Source organism: Cygnus atratus, chromosome 2 (genome assembly GCF_013377495.2).
Source record: "Cygnus atratus isolate AKBS03 ecotype Queensland, Australia chromosome 2, CAtr_DNAZoo_HiC_assembly, whole genome shotgun sequence".
Taxonomy (NCBI): Eukaryota; Metazoa; Chordata; class Aves; order Anseriformes; family Anatidae; genus Cygnus; species Cygnus atratus.
In genome coordinates, this window is record NC_066363.1 from 153343974 (window position 1) to 153366769 (window position 22796).

The 22796-nt window shown below is 40.2% G+C and overlaps 1 protein-coding gene across 1 annotated transcript in view; it reads right to left on the reverse strand.

The window, feature by feature from the left end:
• Window positions 1-22796, reverse strand: part of ZFAT (zinc finger and AT-hook domain containing) — an 89273-nt gene that overhangs the window by 65204 nt on the left and 1273 nt on the right. Inside the window, exons 2-3 of the mRNA XM_035561692.2 lie at window positions 11160-11330; window positions 4334-4594 (exon numbers count right to left, since the gene is read on the reverse strand). Coding sequence (XP_035417585.2) covers window positions 4334-4594; window positions 11160-11330 — 432 coding nt within the window. The remainder of the gene's footprint in view (window positions 1-4333; window positions 4595-11159; window positions 11331-22796) is intronic.

Genomic DNA, 22796 nt, shown 5'->3' on the forward strand with positions numbered 1-22796 from the left:
ATACATGTACGTTTACTGAGGGTGTATATGGGGCATTTCTTTAAAAAAATGACATTTTTAACTCTGTGCAAATAAATGAACACCCTTTTTTTTCTTGCCGTTTTACTGAATGGGACCACAAGGTGAAGGCAACCAGTACTCGTCAAGGCAGTAAATTAGCTGCCCAGAGGATGTCAGTAACCAGTAAGGCTTGCTGACTCCTGAAAGAAAGGGAAAACCACCTCAGTGAGCAACTGATCTCACAGAAGTCACGTGGATCACTGATCCCAGAGATAAAACAACAGCAGAGGCCAATTACATTCACCCGTCATTTCTCAGCCCAATACATGCTGTTGTTTCCATACCGTTTTATAGTTGTTTATCCATTGCAATTTTAGACATCCATTATGATAAGTGTTTCAACATCTCCCTTAGGGATCTATAAAAAGCAACAAATTTTATTATTTGGAAACCTGATATCTTAACTTCACCTTCAGGTCAATACGCTTATTAGGTTTCTCTCAGTGAAGAATATCACACAGAATATCAATATACACCGTCCCAATATTTAGCCTGTTTTAACAATAGCCAAAACATTAGTGTATTATCAGCGTTATTTTGGTCACAAATCTAAAATGCTGCACCGTATGAAGAAAACTAATTCCATTCCAGCCAAACCCAGTACTTTATTTTTAATCACAATCCATACAGTGATAAACTCTGCAAGAAATTAAGAACATGAGAAAGCAGATGAAAATAGAAAATAATCCAAGAAGCAGTAGAGAAACTGATAAAACTCCTTTCAAGTTGGAATGGCAAAAGCTTAAACATTGGATAAAAAAGGGGAAGAACAACCCATATGTATTAGGCAACAGGTCAAAAACTACGGAAGAACTTGCTGTCAGAGATCCTTACGATTTTAGCCCTCTATTCTCAACTGCTGTATCAGAAGTGAGAGAGGATATTTTAATTCTGAACGCTTCAAAGAGCCTCAGCAAAATTCATCCAGCTCTTAGAACGCCAGCAACAGAGAAATGTCATCAAATCAGAAGTGTCAGTCCTGCTTTTCTCACACACACCAAAACGTGTGTGATTTCAAGAAGTTTTTGTCTCATAGCCACTTTAGTCCAGAAACTGTTGGTGTCGATCACATCTATTCAAGTAACTGAAATATGTTTTGAACGTTATACACACACAAAAAAAAACAGGCAAAATAAATACATTTATGCCACTGCCTAAATCAAGCATGCTCTTGCTTTTTGAACACCACTTGCATTTGTGGTCCTCCATCTCCAAAGAGATACAGCAGAGCTGCTGAGAGGAATGACACGACCGCCTAGATGTATAAGCAATTTCCACATCATCTAGGTAGTCTGCTGCTTAAGACTCACACCAAATAAGAATAGTCTCATTGTAAACATAAAGCTTTCTAAATTATGAACCTTATGCAAGAGGTTAATGAGAATTATTAATAATCATTTAACAGAATTATACAGCAAGATGGCAGCCAAGGAAAAGAGCAGGATCAGGTCTGAGAAACAATCCAAAGTGGCACCATTTCACATACAGTGCAATAACGCTCCCAAACTCATTAACACAGAACATACTGACAAGCAGAAAACCAGACAGCTTTGTAACCCACTTAGATAAATTAACGAGCCTAGCAGCTTTCACTGTGACAGATATGGGTGAAACCTCCCGCTCACTGGCTCTGTCAACAACTTAGGATCTTGGCAAACTTGTGCAAAGTGTTTTGAAGTATGAACAGGTCCCCATGAAATAACATGAACAGATAAAAAAAGGCATTTACAATTCCATGATTTGATCGCCTTTTTAGTTTTAGGCTTTTTTGCTCACCTTTAGAAGTTTCACCCATCATCCTCAAAACTTTCTCCGTAATGAAAATTGAGTCTGATAATAATACAACTCCAAAAGCCCAAAAGTTTGAAGAACGTATTTTCTGAGCTGGTAAAGCAACAAAGCAATGACCAACAATCCTCGGTGTAGACCATATTGGTCTTGTACACGCATCAAAAAGTTTTGAGCTACTCAATGTGATCGCATTTCCTTAAAGGATAACAACAACATGCATGCTACTTTTATCTACACATGCAGAAACTGGAAAGTTTTGCCAAAGCAGTTCACGTGGCAAAACCAGAGATAAGAAGTTCCCCTCCGATGGGTCAGTTATCAGTAGATGGCTGAAGACTGAATTTCCCAGGTGTAATCCAAGAAACAATTATCCCTTCAGGATGAAAACCAGCCCCCAGTAGCATTACAGTCAGCCACCAAAGTACGAAGCTTTGGGCTGGAGACATTCTAGCTGCACTAATCGCCAACAACTGAAAGCCCTCATTATTCGCTCTGCAAGAATGACATTTTTCTTGACTGTTTTGCTTTCGCCAGAAAGTAAATAAAAAAGGTTCCATTCACATAAGATTGAGGCGGTTTTCTTTTTAAAGGAAAAGACTGAGCAATTTACTTTGAAAAATCTGGCAGTGGGTTTTGTAGCGTAACGGATCTAGATAAGATTTAGCAGCTCTAATGAGCGAACAGGTGAAGAACAGCTAATTTGAGCTTATAGTCTGATTTCAGATTGTATTTTAAAAAGACCCTTAGAAAAGGCAACACTGACAAAATAAGGCAAATGCTAACATCGTACCTAACACAGACAAACAGCAAAGGGCACTGTCACTTGGGATGCCCGAGATGAGACTGCTGGAGTGAATGTCTCTACGTGTAGCTGAAAAATCCAACCAACGATGACAGTAAAAGAAAAAAAAAAATCAGGTAATTTATGGAAGCAAGAGTTTGTGTGCTCTGTCAACATATTCTAAGCCCATTTTATTGTCAGCCGCAGAAGTTAAATACTACAACACACTGGGAGCAAAATGGGCTCGGACTAGTTGTGCACCATAATGATAGAGTGGACACAAAACAGTAACAGAAAACTGGAGAAAAATCGATGGCAAATTTTGTCTGTAAGTAGAACCAACAAGATAACATGCAATGCAACTACAGCTAAAGGAAAAAAAAAAAAAACTCATTTTAACATAAACACAAAGCTTATATAAGTTTAGATAACTTGGGCTACTGTATTATTTTGTATTCATGTGATATTCACCTTAGAGCAAAATTAAATGAATTTTCACCCTTTTCTTTTTAAAACTTTTGAGAGGTTGAGTATATTTAAACCCATCTTAAAGATAACAGAATTCTCGTAATTCAAAGACAATAATCCATATTAATTTTGGTGAAGTAGAAATGTGAGGTTTGCGTTATTTTTCATACAGTAAAACAAGCTACCCCGGAAGGCATTTTTTGGATCTATCAAAAGAAGAGAACTGAATTCAGGTTTCCCAGGGTGCATGACAGAAACATGTCTAAGGAATCATCCTTCTTCACCGATGGATGATACTCGCCTTTGTGGCCCCTATCACTTCTCATTTGAAAAGTGTAATCCTCTGAGAAACAGAACAGTTTCTTATCTAAAATAAGCATTTCAGTGAGTTCAGTGAGTCCAGGGAAGTGATTGTCCCCCTGTACTCGGCTCTGGTGAGGCCACACCTCGAGTACTGTGTTCAGTTTTGGGCCCCTCGCTACAGGAAGGACATGGAGGTGCTCGAGAGAGTCCAGAGAAGGGCAACGAAGCTGGTGAGGGGTCTGGAGAACAAGTCTTACGAGGAGCGGCTGAGGGAGCTGGGATTGTTCAGCCTGGAGAAGAGGAGGCTCAGGGGAGACCTCATCACTCTCTATAGGTACCTTAAAGGAGGCTGTAGAGAGGTGGGGGTTGGTCTATTCTCCCACGTGCCTGGTGACAGGACGAGGGGGAATGGGCTAAAGTAGCACCAGGGGAGGTTTAGGTTGGATATTAGGAAGAACTTCCTTACTGAAAGGGTTGTGAGGCATTGGAATGGGCTGCCCAGGGAAGTGGTTGAGTCACCATCCCTGGAGGTCTTTAAGAGACGTTTAGATGTTGAACTTAGTGATATGGTTTAGTGGAGGACTTGTTAGCGTTAGGTCAGAGGTTGGACTGGGTGATCTTGGAGGTCTCTTCCAACCTAGACGATTCTGTGATTCTATGAAAATCACTCTTCTGTGATACTGTGAGTTTAAGACAACTATAATGCAATAAACGTAGTGCAATAAACCTTTTGACCTTTCCAAAATAGAATTAAAATAATCTTGTCTAATTATATTGTCAGTTGTGCTTCAACAAGGTTTTTCTGTTAAAAGAAACAGACAATTCCTTTCCATTGAAAATTAACACTAGGGCTTACAAGTTGTTACCAATCAAGCTACATGACAGAAACACGCTGGTTCACTTTGCATTTTTTATTGCATATTTTCTTACCTCCATCTCCTTCTTCTTCTCCTTCATTTAGCACAATAATGCAGATATGCTTCCTCAGCTGTCGGGTGTTAGAGAACTTCCGATTGCATTTCCTACATTCCAAGCTGCCTGGTGAGACTTCAGCTGGTTCTGGTCCTTCTTCTGTCCCCGGCTGAGTTTCTTCACTTGGAGTAGAGTTACTGTCTGCCACATCTTCATCTGCACAGAACTTCTTAGTAGACCCTTTTGGCCTGCCCCTTTTCCTCTTCACTGCAAGGAGCTCTAGAAACAGAAAGCTAAAGTTAAAAAGAAGCTATAATGAAATTTCACAGGGTTACTCTGGTAATTAGCTAATATCCATCAGATCTTTTAAAGGTAGGAATATTAAATAAAATTTCAGAGCCTAAAGCTTAAAAAAATGTTAGCTTCACACAGCCTTATTTTTAAACAATGACATTTATTGGCATTTCTGCTAGCCACAAAGCAATAACCAAAGCAATAACGTGTGTTATTGAGATCGACAGATATCAGTGCTACAGTTTTACAGAAATTACACTGCAAGTATTCTTTTAGATTACTGCCTAATTGTATCAGCATGCAAATTCTACAGAGTTGCTCAGCTGTGTTCTGACACTCCACCAAAAAAAAAATCTCATTTCAAAAATCATTTTCAAAGAAATTGCTTAAGCACTTTAGATACGTTCAGAAAAAAGCAGTTTATCTTTTAAAACCAGAACCTCATTGTCCTTGTAATAATTTGAGCAATTGCTCTTTATAATTCAAGGCCAGGTTGGATGGGGCTTTGAGCAACTTGATCTAGTAGGAGGTGGCAGCAGGGCTGGAACTAGGGGATCTTGAAGGTCCCTTCCAACCCAAACCATTCATGTTTCTAAGATTCTGTAATTCCCCTGATTTCTTATTCCCAGCACTTTCTAGCTTCACACCCGTATCTCTTGCTGGTGATCTCTCTCATCCTTACTCTAGTTACTTCAAAAGCAACCTTGCTATCAGCCTCTCACAGATGAAACTGTTCAGGATTGACTAAGCCAGTCAGAAAACTTTTAGTTGACAAAAGCAGAAACTCAGAGGGGGGCGAATTTTCCAGATGGTGCCCAGGTACTTTTAGGAGTCATCATCCTAGCTATCAGTTCCTCCCATCTAATAGATGATACAATGAAAAGTATCAGTCTCTAACTTTCTTGCGAATCTCAGGTGTTCTATGGTTTTGGTTTTGGTTTGGTTTGGTTGGTTTTCGTTCTTTACACTGAACTACTTGAAGAATTATCTGTTTTTGTATACATTTTAGTTTGAACCTGCTTTTCTGCAATAAACTCAGTTCACCGAGAGCAAGGCATGCTCGCTTTTAAAGTATCTTTTTGAGTCTGAGCAGACGTCTGGTGAAATAACAGATCTACTTCTGCAGAGCTCAGAGAGAAAAATTCATGCACATCTAGAAGAGTTTGCCTGATGGTGTATGGAGAAACAGGACAGAGTTAGGCTTCTTCCAGGCTTCTGGCATGCATTCTATCCCATGTTAGACACCTAAGCTCTGAAACTAGTCACGATTTGCCTTCTGTATTGAATGAACACAGAAAATACTCTCCAGAATGCTGTGCAGATTGTGTAAGGCCCGCATCATTCTGGACCCCAGGGTGACTAAACTTCCAGTTTAAGAACCCTCAGTTGTGTGCAGTGAATTTAAGCTTTGAAAATCAAAAGAAAAGGGCAAAAACTCTTGATATAGTCAGAGGAATCGCAAAAACAAAAACAACAAAAAAACCCATAGTATAATATGCGTTAAAATGTTAAAAGTGAAATAGAACAGGTATGAAGTACCTGTCAGCCATCATATTTGTAGTATGAGAGAAAAACGAAGGGAAAATCCTAAAATTTTGCCAACCACTCTGTTTTTGATGCTCTGGGAAGAAAAAAAAAAAGTACTCTTGCATATTTCAGCTTATGGTAGTCACATCTTTTGAGGTCCCTTGAAGTTTGCTTTAAGGGAAAATTAAATTGTTTGACTTAAAACATAAGGAAAAATAAATGACCTCAACGAATCTTAAGGCAAGAGAACAGGAGGTGGTGGCAGCATCGCTTCAGAATCCGTGAATCACTTCCCTTATGTATTCCAGACAAACAAAAACCCACATACAGAGACCGTAGTTTTGAGATAATCATGTAACTGGTATCAAGTAAACAAGAAAGCATTTTGTCTTGTTATAGTAGTGATAGAGCACAGCGCCTGTCTACTTAACCATGTCATAAGAACACTAAAAGCCTCGTTGTGAATGGGAAAAAAATAATAAATTAACTCTTTCACAAATCTTTTGCAATTATTCAGGAGCAGTGTTCTGAATTTCTGTGCTACTGCACTCCAGTGAAAGTAGTTTGGTGAGTTATCAGCCCAAAAGAGAAAGGTGATTTCAGGGCTCTCAAAACTTCACTACCATTCACGTTATTTTGACATCCATCAACTGCAGCGAACAGTACTTGGTGCCCTGAGTTAAAGAAATTAATACGCAATTAGAACAAACAACATATCAATGTCAACCTGTAAGAAGGTCAGAGTGCCCGTGCATCAAGCATGGTATCAGGAAGACAGATGCTGTTCAAGGTACCATAAAGCAATTAAATCTTACGATTTGAAGACTGGATACAAGCACCACATTCTCTGTGTATGACACTGTTCTCATTCTTTTGCAATCCAGGACTATAAATGCCAGCTGTCTCTCTGTACCCAGCTTGCCACCAGCTATCCATTCATTGTACTAACCACAGTTCAAAAAGCCACCTAAGATTAACAACATACAGTAATTGAACGCTGTATTCATCTGTTCGCACAGAAACAAGCCAATCAGAAACATCACCCCTTGCTAGAAGAAAGAATCAGCCTAACAAAAATAATTAAAGAAAGAAAGAAAGAAAAAGCACTCATTTCAAGGATGCTTAGTGGGAAGCTCAAGTTTTTAATTGGTCATTAAAAAGATTTTATAAGTGAAATCTTGTTCCCCCCAAGACCATCTTTGTGGTTTGTAGGGATTTTTACACCCATCGCAGATTCAGTGAAACTAACCTTTATGTTAACTGGCATCGGATGCACAATGGCAATACTCTAGGAAGACATTCTGTGCTATGCTATGTATTGATGTACTCAAGGGCATTGAAAAAGGCAATTTACAAAGAGAAAAGGAAAAAAAAAAACACACAAAAAAAAACACAACAACACAACTATGTAAGTCTACTCCTGCACTGTTCCTCCACAGGAATTATTCACATAAGCTTCCCCAGATCAGTCCATTTAATAATCAACCATCTCAGAAATGTTCAGAGTGGCAGGCAACATTTCTATTTCCGAGGCCTTGGTGTTATTATACAGCAGAATTAAATGCAACTATTCCCTTGAAGTTTAACTAAGCAAATACACACATACACACACACACACACACAGTTTTTAACTCTTCATAGGTTAGAGTGAGGAAGATGGCAGCACTCCAGGACTGTGGGTTTTGTTGGGTTTAATGATCCTCAGTGAAGGGGTTGCGTAGCTTGCATCAAAACCAAATTTAGCCCAAACTGGTTCACTAAAGGACAACACCCTTACAAGGCAGGATCTTCCAAAGTTAGTTTGTTATGCACAGAGAAATGCAACAAATGGATAAGACTACATATTATAAACATATAATAGATTTTTCTCTGGTTTTCTAGCCCTCAGGTTTAACTCAATTGCATGGGTAATTAAAGTTAAAGATGTAGAAAGCAACTGTCACTAAACTATGTTAAAAGGCAAATATCTATGACTCTGGAAGAGTAGGAGACATAACAGACCCCTATCAAATGGCTCTTCTTCTCCAAAAAAAAGGGAGCTGTAGCATGATTCAAAAAAAAAGTTTGCCAGAAGTCACAAAACACTTGTGAAAGTGTTTGCATAAACATCCTGACCGAATGCTACTGGCTAGATGCGTTATGCAACATGATCCCATCCTCATCTGTCTGCTAAAAAACCAAAAAGCTTATCTTCTTTTATGTAAACAATTCCAACAGTACGTGACCGTATTCAGAATCTGCTGCAGAAGGCATCAGACAAAAATACACAAATAAATTTTGTCTGCAGCTTCCTTATACAGTTATCGTTACGTGTGCACATCACGGCACCTAGGCTCTTAGCCCTGAAGCCGTTCAGCCTGCTCTCGCTACAGCCCATCCTCAAGTCGCGAGAAGGCTGATGCATCCGCTGCATTTTTAAGTGACCTCTAATGAGTTAAAAATCTCTGGGAAAGTTACCATAGGCAGACTGTAACTTTCTTCCAGGTCTTACAATCAGTAGGTCAGGCCTAGAGACTGTGCTGCAGGGAGCACGTATCCCATAATACAGACACAGTCTAAAACATCTGTCATGGAATAATATTACAAACAGCTGAAGCTAGGACCATCCACGCAGTTCCTCGAAGCATTACCAACGTAAACCAGGACACAGCTGTCCTTTCCCAAACAAAGATGCCATGCTCCAGCACCAGACAAGACGTGACCAATTCATAACCTGTACAACAGCAACATCTGCCTGGTACCCCTGGTTGCACGATTCTAACGTCACCCAATCAAATCCAAATGGTTAGGACGAATCAAGTCTAAATATATCATGCCTTAATTATTATGGGAAAGTGGCGTGACTAACTAAAATTCAGCAGAGAGTATTGCTAATAAAACAACTTTAGAGTAATAAGCACTTATTACTTGCCTAGCGTTTTACTTTTTCACAGTACTTATAAAATCATTAATTTAGTATTCAGGCAGAACGAGCTCCATTAACAACATTCACTCATCCATACTAATTCTGGAGGAACTACACCATTTACCTGTACTTGGAAGAGAAACTATGATTTCAAAGGACAAAAATACATTCATCTATCAGCCAACAAATACCAAAAGGAAGTTGTAATTTCCAGGCTGTCATTCGTCAATCACTTCTCCTTTTACTGACAAGATTGAAACGCTACAAAGAAGTACAGAGGAGTCCAGTAAGGAAAAAATGGATATTAAAACCGTTAACTTTTATGTGCTGCTGATTCCATAACATGAGGGGAAATTTTCAAATTGCTACATTCATCTGTGAAGTCTCCTAATTTTTTAAGCAGAACATAGGAAAAATTCAATACGACTTCAGAACACACTATGCTCTTTCTCCAGTCAACGTGCGATAAGAATAAAAAAATATATTATTGCATTTCTGTAAGCTGAAATGACGTGAAAGTAATTCACCTTGGCAGTCCTACTAACAGCAGATGTCAAAGAATAGGGCTACATGATCTGAAAAAGGTGGCACCACGTGATCACGTCAGATGCATTCACCAAGAACAATAAAAAAGGTAATTTAATATGATCTTTTTTGCATAATTTGATTTATGAAGTTATTCTCTTTAAAGCTGGATAAGTCTAATTTCTGCTCCTTCAGATCATAACCACAATTACATACTAATCTGATAAATACAACGCTTGTTTAATGACATATAATATAGTGCAGATAGTCCCTACCCCAAATGCAACAAGCACGCTACAGAAGAGCCTTTTTACTTAAAGGAATACGAATATGTTTCAAGGTACCATTATCGCAATGCTCAGAGTGAAGTGCTAACAGGAAACAAAAATTTAAGACAGAAAGATGTATTCCATATGCCTGAAATACTCATTCTTTACAATTAAAATAAAATGAGAATAGCATTTTAAAATTGGATGCAGATCTAAAATTTATTCATCTTCTTCTAATGTACCATTAATTTTAGGCACTGTGTGAAATGATGATCTGGTACAATTTTTTTCTCAACAACGATCTGAGGAGGTAACAACTATAGCTTAATACTATATGACCGTTATTAGGAATATCTTCTTATGTTGATAAAGTCAATCGAACTACTGAATTTTTCTTGGTAAGTAAAGGAAGAAATATCACACACATACATTAATGATAAAATATGTTTTCAAGTATGATGTTAAGAGTGTAGGGGTTTTTTTGGTTGTTTTTTTGTTTGTTTGTTTGTTTTGCTTTGTTACTCATAAACACACACTTTTTAAGATCCAGCAACCATAATTATTAAGTACTTTGGAAATCCTTGTAGGCATGTTGAAATAAGAGATTTGCCAACAATATAAACCCATCGTTCAATAAGGGTCTAAAAGAAGATATAATTAGAAAGTCTGAATTATTTTGAACCCATTGCTACCGTTACCAGGGATTGCAATTATGATCAGTTAAACATGGTGACAGATGTAACTGCTGCTGCTGCAGAGGAAAATCATTCTGCATAACTAACTCAACCTTTGACTACCAGATTTTTTTAATTTCTTTACTAGTGCCAACACCAAAGCACAATTATAAATTATGAATCATGCCACTGCCTTTTGGGACTAGAACTAATTAATTTTATCTAAAACCCAACAAGCAAGGAGTTAAATTACTCAAAGCACGCCACCCTTCCGAAACCTCCAGACCTCCCCAGCCCACGGTGCCCTGGCTGCCTGCCTAAGAAAACTTAACTGTCTAGCGCTAACAACACTCTTCCCACTCTTGTTAGGGCTTCAAATTAAAGCTGTAGGAAGCAGCCTTTGCTATACTTGACATTTAAAATTAATGGAGCACTGTAATCATCCCCTGTCACATGCTGAGTTTATCCACGTCCATCCCCTGATCTAATCTGCACTGACTGAAATTTAGGCTGGCAACGTACAGCGACCATCACAGAAACAAGCAATGTAAATCATTCCACACACAATGAAAACCCACCACGCCATGGGTTTCGTTAAAAAAACAAAATGACTGTTAGCAAATGACAAATCATTCAATTTATCTAAGTACCTTCTCCATTTCTGTTTATGTTAGTTGGTGCTGTTAGAGGCTGGAGCGGAATAATGATGTCATCGACGTTAGTCCCTTCTTCTGTGTGCTTCTCAGAGACGTGAGACAATAGTTCTGACTGATTCGGTGAAAATAAGTTACAAAGCTTACACATGAAGATGGAACTGATCCCTGAAAAACAGATTTAAAAAGAGAAGTTAATATTTCCAAATTTTAGTCATTTATTCATACTATTCATACTATTCATACTACATATCATTCAAGATAACAGGCAGTGAGTATCACAGAATCACAGAATTGAAGTGGTTGGAAGGGACCTCGAAAGATCATCGGGTCCAACCCCCCTGCCAAAGCAGGTTCCTTAGAGCAGGCTGCCCAGGTAGGCGTCCAGACGGGCCTTGAATATCTCTGGAGGAGACTCCACAACCTCCCTGGGCAGCCTGTTCCAGTGCTCCGTCACCCTCACCGTGAAGAAGTTCTTTCGCATATTGGTGCGGAACTTCCTGTGCTCCATCTTGTGGCCATTGCCCCTTGTCCTATCCCCACAAACCACTGAAAAGAGGTTGGCCAAATCCCTCTGTCTCCCACACCTCAGGTATTTATACACATTGGTGAGATCATCAAGAGTAGCTAAAACAAAGAATATTACATCATTAAATGACAGCGTTCACAATAAATCACAAACAGAACTGAAGAAACGGTTAGACTTCTACCCAGATCTTCATAGGGCAAAAAATTTCACCTGACTCAAATCTTGGCAACAACAAGACCTAAAAGGAAGCAGGACAGACAAAGCCAGTTTTGCCCTTTTAGCCTCAGACAATGTTACGATTTCGCACTTTTTTAAACATCTAATAAACAGAAAATTATACAAGATAAAGACATTGCCCAGTGTTGATGTGCATCCTGTTGGTACAAACACTGAACATTTTATCCTTCACAAGGCAGTTCTGTGATGGAGACTCTGGGCTGCACGTCTAATACATGGTCCTGGACTTTGCTGTTCTTGAAGGAGCAGCCAATGAAGAACTACGTTAAAATATTTCTTGGTCAATGCTTTAAACTGAAATTTTACAGAATTTTTTAGACAAAACCTTTTTTTTTTTTTTTTTAAGTTCAGTTCCAAAGTAGTAGAGGTATGATGTGAACACGAAGACACATGAGAGTAAATAATAAAGAAGGGTTACTATCAAGTTAATAATTCAGAAAACTTCAACTAAAAAAAAAAAGCTCACAAATTTTTGGCAGAGTTCATTTGGGATACTTTGTCTGCTTTCTAAGACTGCTGTCTGTAGTGGGTTTACGTGGCAAGGTTTTGGTAGCGGGGGCCATAGTGGTGGCTTCTGTGAGAAGGATCTAGAAGCTGCCCCGTGTTTGGTAAGGGCCCCACTGCTGACCAGAGCTGAGCCAATAAGCGATGTTGTTTTGCGCCTCTGCGAGAGCATATTTGAGACACGGAAAAAAAAAAAACGCTGCGCCACACAGCAGCTGGGAGAGTGAGAGGAGTGAGGAACAGCCTTGCAGGCGCCAAGGTCAGTGAAGAAGGAGGGGGAGAGGTGCTCCAGGCGCCGGAGCAGAAGTCCCCTGCGGCCTGTGGTGAGGACCATGGTGAAGCAGGCTGTCCATGGAGTACCACGGTGGAGCAGGGTTCCACCCTGCAGCCCATGGAGGAGACCACAGTGGAGCAGGTGGACCTGCACCGATGGAGGCTGCGGCCTGTGGAAGACCCCTGCCGGAGTAGATTCCGGGCCGGACCTGCAGCCCGTGGAGAGGAGACCAGCGGTGACCAGAGAGGAGCAGGTGACCTGGCAGGAGCTGCTGCCCGTGGGGGACCCAGGTTGGAGCAGTTTGCTCCTGAGGGATGGACCCCGTGGTACGGACCCGTATCTGGAGCAGTTCTTGAAGAGCTGCTGCCTGTGGGCAGCCCACGCCGGATCAGTTCAGCAAGGACTGCATCCCGTGGGAGGGACCCCACAGCACAGGGGACGAGAGTGACCAAGAAGGAGCGGCGGAGAAGAAGCGCTATAGACTGACCAGAACCCCCATTCCCCCATTCCGCTGCGCCACTCGGGGGGAGGAGGTGGAAGAGGGCGGTTGGGGGGGGAAGGTGCTTTTGGTTTCTTTCCTTTGTTTCTCGCTTCTCTAGCTTGCTAGTAATAGGCAATAAATCTCACTACCTCCCTACGCTGAGTCTGTTTTGCCCGTCATGATAATTACTGCGCGATCTCCTCGTCGTTATCTCAACCCTTGAGCCCTTTTCATCGTATTTTCTCCCCGTTCCTCTTTGAGGAGGGGGAGTGAGAGAGCGGTTGTGGTGGAGCTCGGCCGCCCACCCGAGTAAAACCACCACACTGTCATTCACTTTAATGTTTTGATCTTTCAACAGTCCCCGCTCCCTTCTGTTTCCAGTAAAACCCAGTAACAGCCAGGAATCAATTTTAACAGCATGCGAGCTCCTCAGCTCTGTATATAAACCCCTGGCCCAGACATCAGTTTCAATTCCTCCTCTCCCTCTGTCCCCCTAAGGAAAACTAGGGACATATCCTCACTGAAATCAAACCAGAACAGTCAATACTATTTAAGGTACAAACTAATCCACAGGTTAGCCAGATAAGTACAGAATGTGATTTTCTGTGAGCTTTGGGATGAATCTGGGGTGAAAGAGAACAAAGAAGCTGTACTTTGGAACCTAGTCCCAAAACAATCCCAAACAAAGATGACTACCCCTATTTGATGTTCTTCCCCTCCCTCTGTGACACACTAATTGTATGGTTCACCCCACTCCAGAAAAAACTTTTGAACGTTCAGAATAGCAGCGCTGGCTCTCATTTACAGCTGTTTGCAATGGAACTGTAACAAAAGCAACCTAATCCTTACAAATAATACAACTACTTCAAAAATAAAAGGCAGAGTATGCCTTCATCTCTTAAAATAGCTCTGAAAAGCAGCCCAAACACTATTCCTGCCGTACAGAATATGCTGTATCCTACACAGACACACAGCTATGTAAAACATATAATATACTCAGCATGGTCTTTTGAGCTTGGTAGGGTTCCTTGTCAGGCATTCTGCTGTCTCGAGCACACACACATTTTTATTTTGGTTGCAGTAAGTTTATAACGGAAATGTTCCTTTGAATCATTTCTGCTCTGGTTATCTAGCAGTATTCTTTTATTAAAAAAAGAATGATGCCTGTTATTAACCCAGTGGATGACGATTCTTCTGTCTAAATACGTGTTTAATGTTCCCACTACAAGACCTATGAGCATCTATCAAAAAAGTTTAACCACGACTGAACACTGAAATCCCACGATGCAGCGGACACTTCTGTTTTGAGGCTTTCTTTGCCACTGTTTCTGCTTCCTGACCTTCCAGCTGCTTTCTCTGCAAGTTCATGCTCACTGCTTTGTGTCTCCTGTCTCCTCCTTCGACAGTTGTGCACAGCGCTCATAAACCATTTTATTTCTTGTTCCTCCCGGTGAGGACCGGGAGAGGGGCTGAAAACCAGAAGAATGCCCAAAAGTCGGTTTGTTTTTTTCAAGTGCCTGATTATACAAACCTCAGCTTAAGGCTTTTCTAAGAAATTTGTGGGCTTAACACCAAGTAATAAAAAAAATGGGAAACAATCAAACAGGAATAAAGCTGAAGACCAGAAGAGAACAGCCCAGGTGGCACAGAGCACATCAGAATAAAGGAGATGCATGCGCTCTACTTAGAAGTGAGATTGAAACAAAATGGAGGAAAGAAATGATTTTAGGAAGAATAACTGGAAAAGGAGGTCAGAATCCAGAGGATAAACTGTGCTGATCATGGGCCTAAACCACTAGATTAGGAATAAGCAAATGATAATTGATTAACTGTTTGCTAATTAGGTGGTAGCAATAATAGAGCAATGAATTATAGGCAATTAAGTGTAAAAATCAAATAAGCAATAAGTCAATTAACTATGCAGGGAATCAATGATTAAGTAGTGGATAATTAATTATGTGGGAAATCAACAGAGCAATTAATTAGACAGCAATTAAATATGCAGAGAATGAAAGGAACAGTAATCAAGTATGCAGGTAAACAAACAACAGGAATTTCAGCCAAAACCAATTTGGAGCATTCCAGTTAGTGAGCTCGCCTCGGGTTAATTCATTACCTTCACTTTGCCTATGTAAACCCTGCTAAATGTATCTTGAAATAAATATTACCAGCGACTTTCTTCTTACACGGAAAAGTGGCAAATTAAGCTATAATGTAAATGAAGCCTTTTTTTTTTTTCCCCCATTCTTTTGAAGATCTCAAGGTACTTCTTAAATAGACAAAAAAAAGTTATACCGAGCATGTAGACAGAGAAGGGAGATTACAAACGGATTACTGAAGACAAATAGGGAGCTGCAGACTAGGCTCCCCTGTTCCCAATCCCCTTCCCAAAGTATAAGAGAGTCTGTCCTCTTTTTCTTTAAAGCAGTAATATTAGAAGAATTACTGAAAATAGAATTATTTATGCAAATAGGTTATTATCTTATTGCCATATATGCTTTTGATCATTATATGACAATAATTAAAGAGTTAATTTTAACAAGTCACAAACTTTCCTTTAGCACAAAACACAGGCTGGAGGTTTATTTGTTGTTGGTGCTGGTTTTTTGTTTGTTTTTAATATTTATTTTCACAATGAACACAAAGGAGGTAAACAAAAGGGAGATTTGCCATCTGTATTCGTATGCCAAAAATCATTCTAATGTATCCAAAACTCTCAGCACACTTTTTAATACAGACAACATTTAAAAACTTCCATAGTAGTGTTCTGCAACAGCTAAAAGGAACTAGAACTTCATAGATAAATACAAAAATAAAAATAAAAGTTCGCTTGATAGCTAGTGGCCCGAGGAATAAGAAATTTGACCAAGAATTTTCTGGACAAAAAAAAACCAACAACTTATATTTAAGATGCTCAGTTGTATCACCCAACAGGCAGGTCCAAAATGCTGCTTCCTCCTTGCCACTCAGCTTTTCCAACTCTGGAATAAGTCATGTCATAGCATGTAGGACTTGTGGCAAAATCAATTACTAGGTGAGTTATTTATCTTTTTAAAGGTTCTCTACATAAAACCTTTTAGAAGCAACTATATGAAAGTCCTTCTGTTGCGCATCAGCAAGGAAACAGAATATAGTGAGCCAAGAAACATCAATTTCTGAAAAAAAGACCTCAGTCTTTTTTCAGTTTTAAGGACACGTGGGAAGTGAGAGTTGGCTTCATTAAGGTTATCTGATCGGGGACATTTTCAGTGTGAAGGAGGTCAGTAAGTTAATGGGAGAGATGATGAACAGGAACACAGAGACACAAACCTGGCAGCCAACGCACAACACAGCCGATGCCAAGGACCAAAATACTCCAGCTACTAAATGATGGGCCACCAAGAAAGTGCAGGCACAGCTGTGGAGAAGGCCACCAGGACTTTGGAACTGGTAAGAAAAGGGAAAGGAGGAGCGGGAAGACTTGGGATATTTGAGGAGGGTCTGTGGGACAATATGAAATGGATGAAGGAATGTTTAGATGGAGGGGGAGGAACGGAAAACGGCATAAAAGGGACCTGTTGTGTGAAAACTCTCACCAGGCAGTATGCTTGTCGGACCAGGCCCTGGCCTGATCACTGCTGTCTGTCCTATGTCTCATTAAATCCTTTCACAAGAGCCCCTCCGTGTAACCTCACCGTCCAGCCCACCTGAGTGAATCCCGTAGGCTTCGTGCACCGGGTGAGAAAGCCCCTGGAACCGCAAGGCTGCTACCAGCAGCAGCCGCTCCTAACAGCCCCTGACAACAGCAGCGTTGTCTCTGATTTTCCTCCAACAAATTTCACTTCCTCAGATTGCGTGCTACCCTCAAATCTCCAAACCCACGCTTACAAAACCAGCTGCACTTGTGGACGAAGGAAAATCAGTTCCCACCCAAATGTATCTTGGCACTAGAGTATAGTGAGAGATAACCAACTGCCTAAAACCAGCACTAACTTCAAAATATTTCTAAGCCAATTATTAGTGTAAAAGAAAAACTCCTGATATCTAACAGCTGATGGATGTCTACAATGAGCTAACATAAACGTTACAATAAACAAATTGTAGCTTCATCTACTGGCAAAGCACAGCACTACCTGGGGATACAAACGAGCTTATAAAAGATATTCATGTTACTTCAGTACCTGACCTGGTCACTATCTTGCCACTTCTCCCTGTCCTGGGCTATGCTCCACCTTGAAACCTGCAAGCATTCAGTCACGGCAGTATTAACCACAAGCTGTCTTTATGCAATAGAGTTAGATTTATGACACAGAACATTGTAATTACACACTAACGTGAAAATTACTGAGAAAATGTAAGGGTTTCTGCTTAAGTTTCAAATGCAATAAAAACAATACTGCCTATCATATCAGAAGGGGGGCGCAATTCTTCCCGTAAAACTATCGTTTTTATTAAAGACCTCTTCCTATACAAACGCTGAGTACGTAAGGCATCATAATGTCCCAGAAAAATAAACAATCCTTTTCCTTGGTAGTTTCTTTAGGGAGAAGTATTCAAATACTGAGATAACAGTTAACATGAGAGCAACATGTAAAAAGACAGTAACTTGTGCTTAACACAGGCGGAATTATTCCTCAGTATAAAAAATTGCTTGAACCACACATAAAGGAATTGGCACAGCCAGTGCACTGAATTCTGATGCCTTTGCTAATGCCAAATATATTGACAGTATTTTTTCCTGGGCATCAGATCTTATTACTCTGTGCGCGTCACACTTGTTCCATTTTCAATGATATTTCAAATATATGAAATTTTGAAAACCATATTAGAGAGTAATATGCTTTTATTGCTTCACAGAAAGGACGCTTTTTTGTGTTTTAATTACAATCTACTTTAATCTGTTTAAAAAGAAAACAATTTTCTAAAATACTCTGAAATGCATGATTACATGTTCTTAACACCTTCAGGTAATCAGCACTATTTCATAATTCCTGTAAAAACCTAAGTAACTCTCAGCTGCAATTTTCTATCTCAAAAAAAAATATGTCTAAATGAATGCAAGTCTTGATTCCATATGCTTTAGCTCCAAAAGGCTATAATTTAGCCATCGGTTTATTCCCTAGACCTCTTCCTCCACCTTACAATATTTCAGTTATCATTTTAATAAAGACAGTAGTATAGACTAATTTTATTTCTCTTCATTTGATGGAATTAAAAAAATCAATACTTGTTTCCTGCTGTTTTCTAAATTATGATTCACCAAGAACCATTGGGTGGGGGGGTTATAGCGTATCTGCAAATGAAAAGCATGATCCTCACGAAGCATTTAAAAAAATAAAACCTGTATAAAACATCCCAAAACGTCTCAGGAAGGTTGTGGAGTCTCCTTCTCTGGAGATATTCAAGGCCCGTCTGGACGCCTACCTGGGCAGCCTGCTCTAGGGAGCCTGCTTTGGCAGGGGGGTTGGACCCGATCATAACTTGAGGTCCCTTCCAACCCCTACAATTCTGTGCTTCTGCGATCCCAATGCCTGTTATTGCTTGGGAGCAGCGGCACAGTAGCATCCCCCAAATCCCCTCTATAATGGCTAAGTGCACTCAGATCCACAACTAACAAAACAACTGCACTGAAAGCAGCAGGCCAGAGAGAAGACAGTGGTTTTAGGTTTTCTTTTTTTTTTTAGTTTAAGGTTTTCCTTCCCCTGAACCCCAACTTGTGTTAGCAACTGGTTTTGTGCAATTTCCCAGTGCAGGACGACCATGGAGGACGAAACCTGCAGCACAGCACGCCTTCTGAGGAAAAGGACACCTGGCCGTGTCTGTTTTCACTTCTAGCTGCTAGCTAAGGTGGGAATAATTTAATTAATTATTACACACCACAAACATTTTTCATTTTGATATAAGAGAGAAAGTTATAGAACTGTAGCTATACGAGACATTCCTGTAAACAAGTAAAGCACACTGAGATCATATTAATTTGTATTGATTTTAAGGTAAACGTAATCATGTGCATTCACCACCTTCTCCTAAGACAACCAGAACTTTGCTTTCCAAGGCAAACTATGTCTATAGAGGCTCTCAGATGTTGCAGAGAGGTACACAGTATAAGACAAAATCACACTGAAGTGTGTGAATATATTTCGTTAATATATAAACTGCCTTAAAAAAAAGAAAAAAAAAAGATACAATACAAATATAGCAAGGACAGGAAAAGCAAAAGGTGTGGAAAAAAAAGCAGCAGTTACAGGGGTGCTGTTACCCCCCCGGAACATGAGTGCTGTGAGCTGGGCTGACAGCTTCATCTCTGCCTACGGGAGCATTACAAGCTGAGGAAAGAACACGGAGAAGCAACGGGCATCATCCAACCCAAAACTTCCTATGGAAAAGTTTTGGAATTGAAGGCTGAAGCAAGCGCAACAGACCACGAAGATCAAAGAGACTTGCCTTGAAGTGGTAAAGTCGATTTTCAAATGAAGGATAACACAGAAAAAAGACTTTAACGTGAAACAACAGAGAGCACAGAGTTGAGACAAACTGTTGTTTTTGTCTTCCATTTCTTTGTAGTTGCTTTAAGAAAGGAAAAAAGAAATCTACATGCTGCCGCAGTAACGCGCTACGCTTAGTAAGGTGTCAAAACCAGAACGCTGAGCTGTAAATGAGGATGTTGACAGATACACATCCAAACAGGTTTCTGATAAATATTCTTCTAACACCAGTGGGATACCGCAGCCTCCAAATAAAAATTAAAGAGAAAAGAAAGTAGGAAAGTAGCTGGTTGTGAAGCAATGCCCTCTGTTAGCTGAGGCATAGCACCAGCCCCAGCTAGCAGGCTGTTTCAACGAGGAACACAATCTCTGCAGGTGGAAACTCTGGCGCTGTGCAGAACAGCAGCGGCAGGACCACAGCAGCAACAGCCTGACCACGACAGTAGGAATGGCCCTGGCACACCGAAGGAGACAGGAGAAGTTACAGAGAGGAGAAACAACACCCGTTAGGTTTCGATTATCCTTATGCAAATGTCAGGTCAGGACAGGAGACCAAGATTAAATATTTAGACACCGTGAACGGCTGCTTTGCCCAGCAAGCAGGCAAGAGGAGAAAAAGTTTGGGATATGTAACCCACCTTGGGTCTGCAACCACAGTTAAAGAAGGACTCAGAAATCCTGGACAGGAGTGATAAAAAGCCAAACATTTAACTTCAACAATATGACCACATGAACCATATAAAGATTAAAAGCATCTTTAACAGAACAAAAGCAAACCACAAAAAGGGCTCCAAAAAGAGCTAAATCACCATGAAGATTATTTAAAAGCATTGTACTTGATACTAGTTATCAAAGGCTTTAGAAAGGCCAAGAAAAAAATACATATGTATCGCCTAGCATGGCACATAGCAGTAAAAAGAAGCGTTAGTAGAAGAAAACATTCTCGGAAAAGAAATGAGGAAAACAAACAGACTTTAAATGGTGACAAATTAAGAAATAAAACCACAGTAAAGCAGGTCAATAAAGATTATTTTAGCAACGTGAGAAATAAGAAAGCAGAATGCAGCTTTTTTTTTTTTTTTAAACACCTCATCAGTAACAGGCCTGCCTGAGAGCCTCTGTACTACCAAAGTAATCTGTGTATGAAAGGAGCCTTCAAAGGAGGTAAGTCCCTAGCAAAATAAGCTTTTCAATTTACTTTCACTCCATAAGGGCTTGGAGAGGTTTCTATGAAAGCTCTCTTGACAATGGCAAACAGTTTAAAGACAGCCTCAAAATAAAGGTAAGAAGTGCACTACTCTAAAACAAAAACCTAAGAGGCACAATACACAGCCCTACAACGAGATGGTCCTAAACCACAGACCAACAAACCAAACAAAACACCACAGGTTATTGCTGCAGAAGTCCATTTTCAGCTTAGAACTCTGGATGCTTTAACTTGAAAATCTACAAGAAGGGGAAAAAAAAAAGTTCTTTTAAACGTATAAACATCAGTACAGCCAACAACACAGCACAGTTCGGTAGGAGCTGCAGGTGAATAAATCAGAATCCTCCTAGCTGGGAAGGAGGGAACCGGAGGATAGGGAAAGGCAAAGAGTTATGAAGGAGGAGATGAAACCTCTGACACCTGGTGGCACCAAGGGACAGGGCTTACTGAAGGGCTGCAGTAGGCCAGGTTGCTGTTGGACATGGGGATCCTGAAGGTCTTTTCTGAGCTAGGGGACTCCAGGACCCTGCTGTCTGCTCACGTTAGTGGATCTGCCCCCACTGCTGTGTTGGAAGAAGAAAAGAACAAACAAGGGGAGGCACTTCTAGGGCTCTAAGGTGGGCGCTCATCTGTAGTGATAGCAATGTAGTAGACAAAGCCTTGGAATTATTTGACACAACGGTTTGACATCATCGTCTCCAATAAACAGGTAGAGAAAGAAGGGAGTAACAGGCTGCAGTACTGCTTTTTGACAGATGTGCCAACTTCGGGCAGTTAACTTGAGTTACGAGCAGACTGGGTATTACAAATTGCATCGACTTGCTTCAGAGCTGTCCAAGATACCACCAGAAAGCAGAACCTGCCTCGTGCCTCGTTGTGAAGCTGCCCCAACAGGGAAAAAGCACAAAGCTCTTACTCCTCTTCCCTGTCTGAAGCACATCCTTCCATTCTCACAATACCCCAAATCATGTATTTAACCTCTGCATTACTAAATTTGTCAAAAAAAACAAAACTTTAAAACTACTGATGTTTAATCAGTGAAAGCAGATAACATGTATATGATTTTTTTTATTAGTTTTTACACACACTAGCTTTCTGTAACTTTCTCCGGAAGTATTTGTAAAGTTCTTCAAAAGAAGACACCACCTACACACACTTATGTTGCCTACAATATAAATTCAGGACTGGATTAAAAGGGATCTTCTATTAACAAGTTTAGACCACTACCAAAGGCAACAAGTTTTCTCCACAAATGGCTCTGTATGAAAACATAATAAAATAAAGAAGCTTATCCGCAGCAGTTCAGAGTAATCAATATATCAAATATATAAACAAAGTAGTTTTTCCATCATTTAAAAAGATACATATCCATAAAGACTGTCTTTTTTAACGTTCTAAGATCGCCCTCATGTGGTTAAATGCAACACTGCAAGAGTCCCCACAAAAATACACTAGGTCATAGTACTGTAATACTCAAAACATTTGGAAGCCCTCAGAGAATGAGCAAAGAGGATGCACTCAGCCATCACCTTTAGGATGATCTGGCTGAGATGCTCTGAACCTGGCTTCTGGAAGCACACCCAAAGGAAACACTCCCTTTGGGTGCAGCATCTATCGGGCACCAAACACTCACAGCAGTTCTGGGTTCAACTACTCTCACAGTGCTCATTTTATTAAGACAAATGTGCTTGAATAAATTAGGAATTATTATTATTTTTAGTAAGAGAATTAGTTTCCCATCTAAATCATAGAATCATAGAATAATTAAGGTTGGAAAAGACCTCCAAGATCATCTGGTCCAACCATCCCCCTACCACCAGTGTCACCCACTAAACCATGTCCCTAAGCACCGCGTCCAACCTTTCCTTGAACACCCCCAGGGACGGTGACGCCACCACCTCCCTGGGCAACCCGTCCCAATGCCTGACTGCTCTTTCT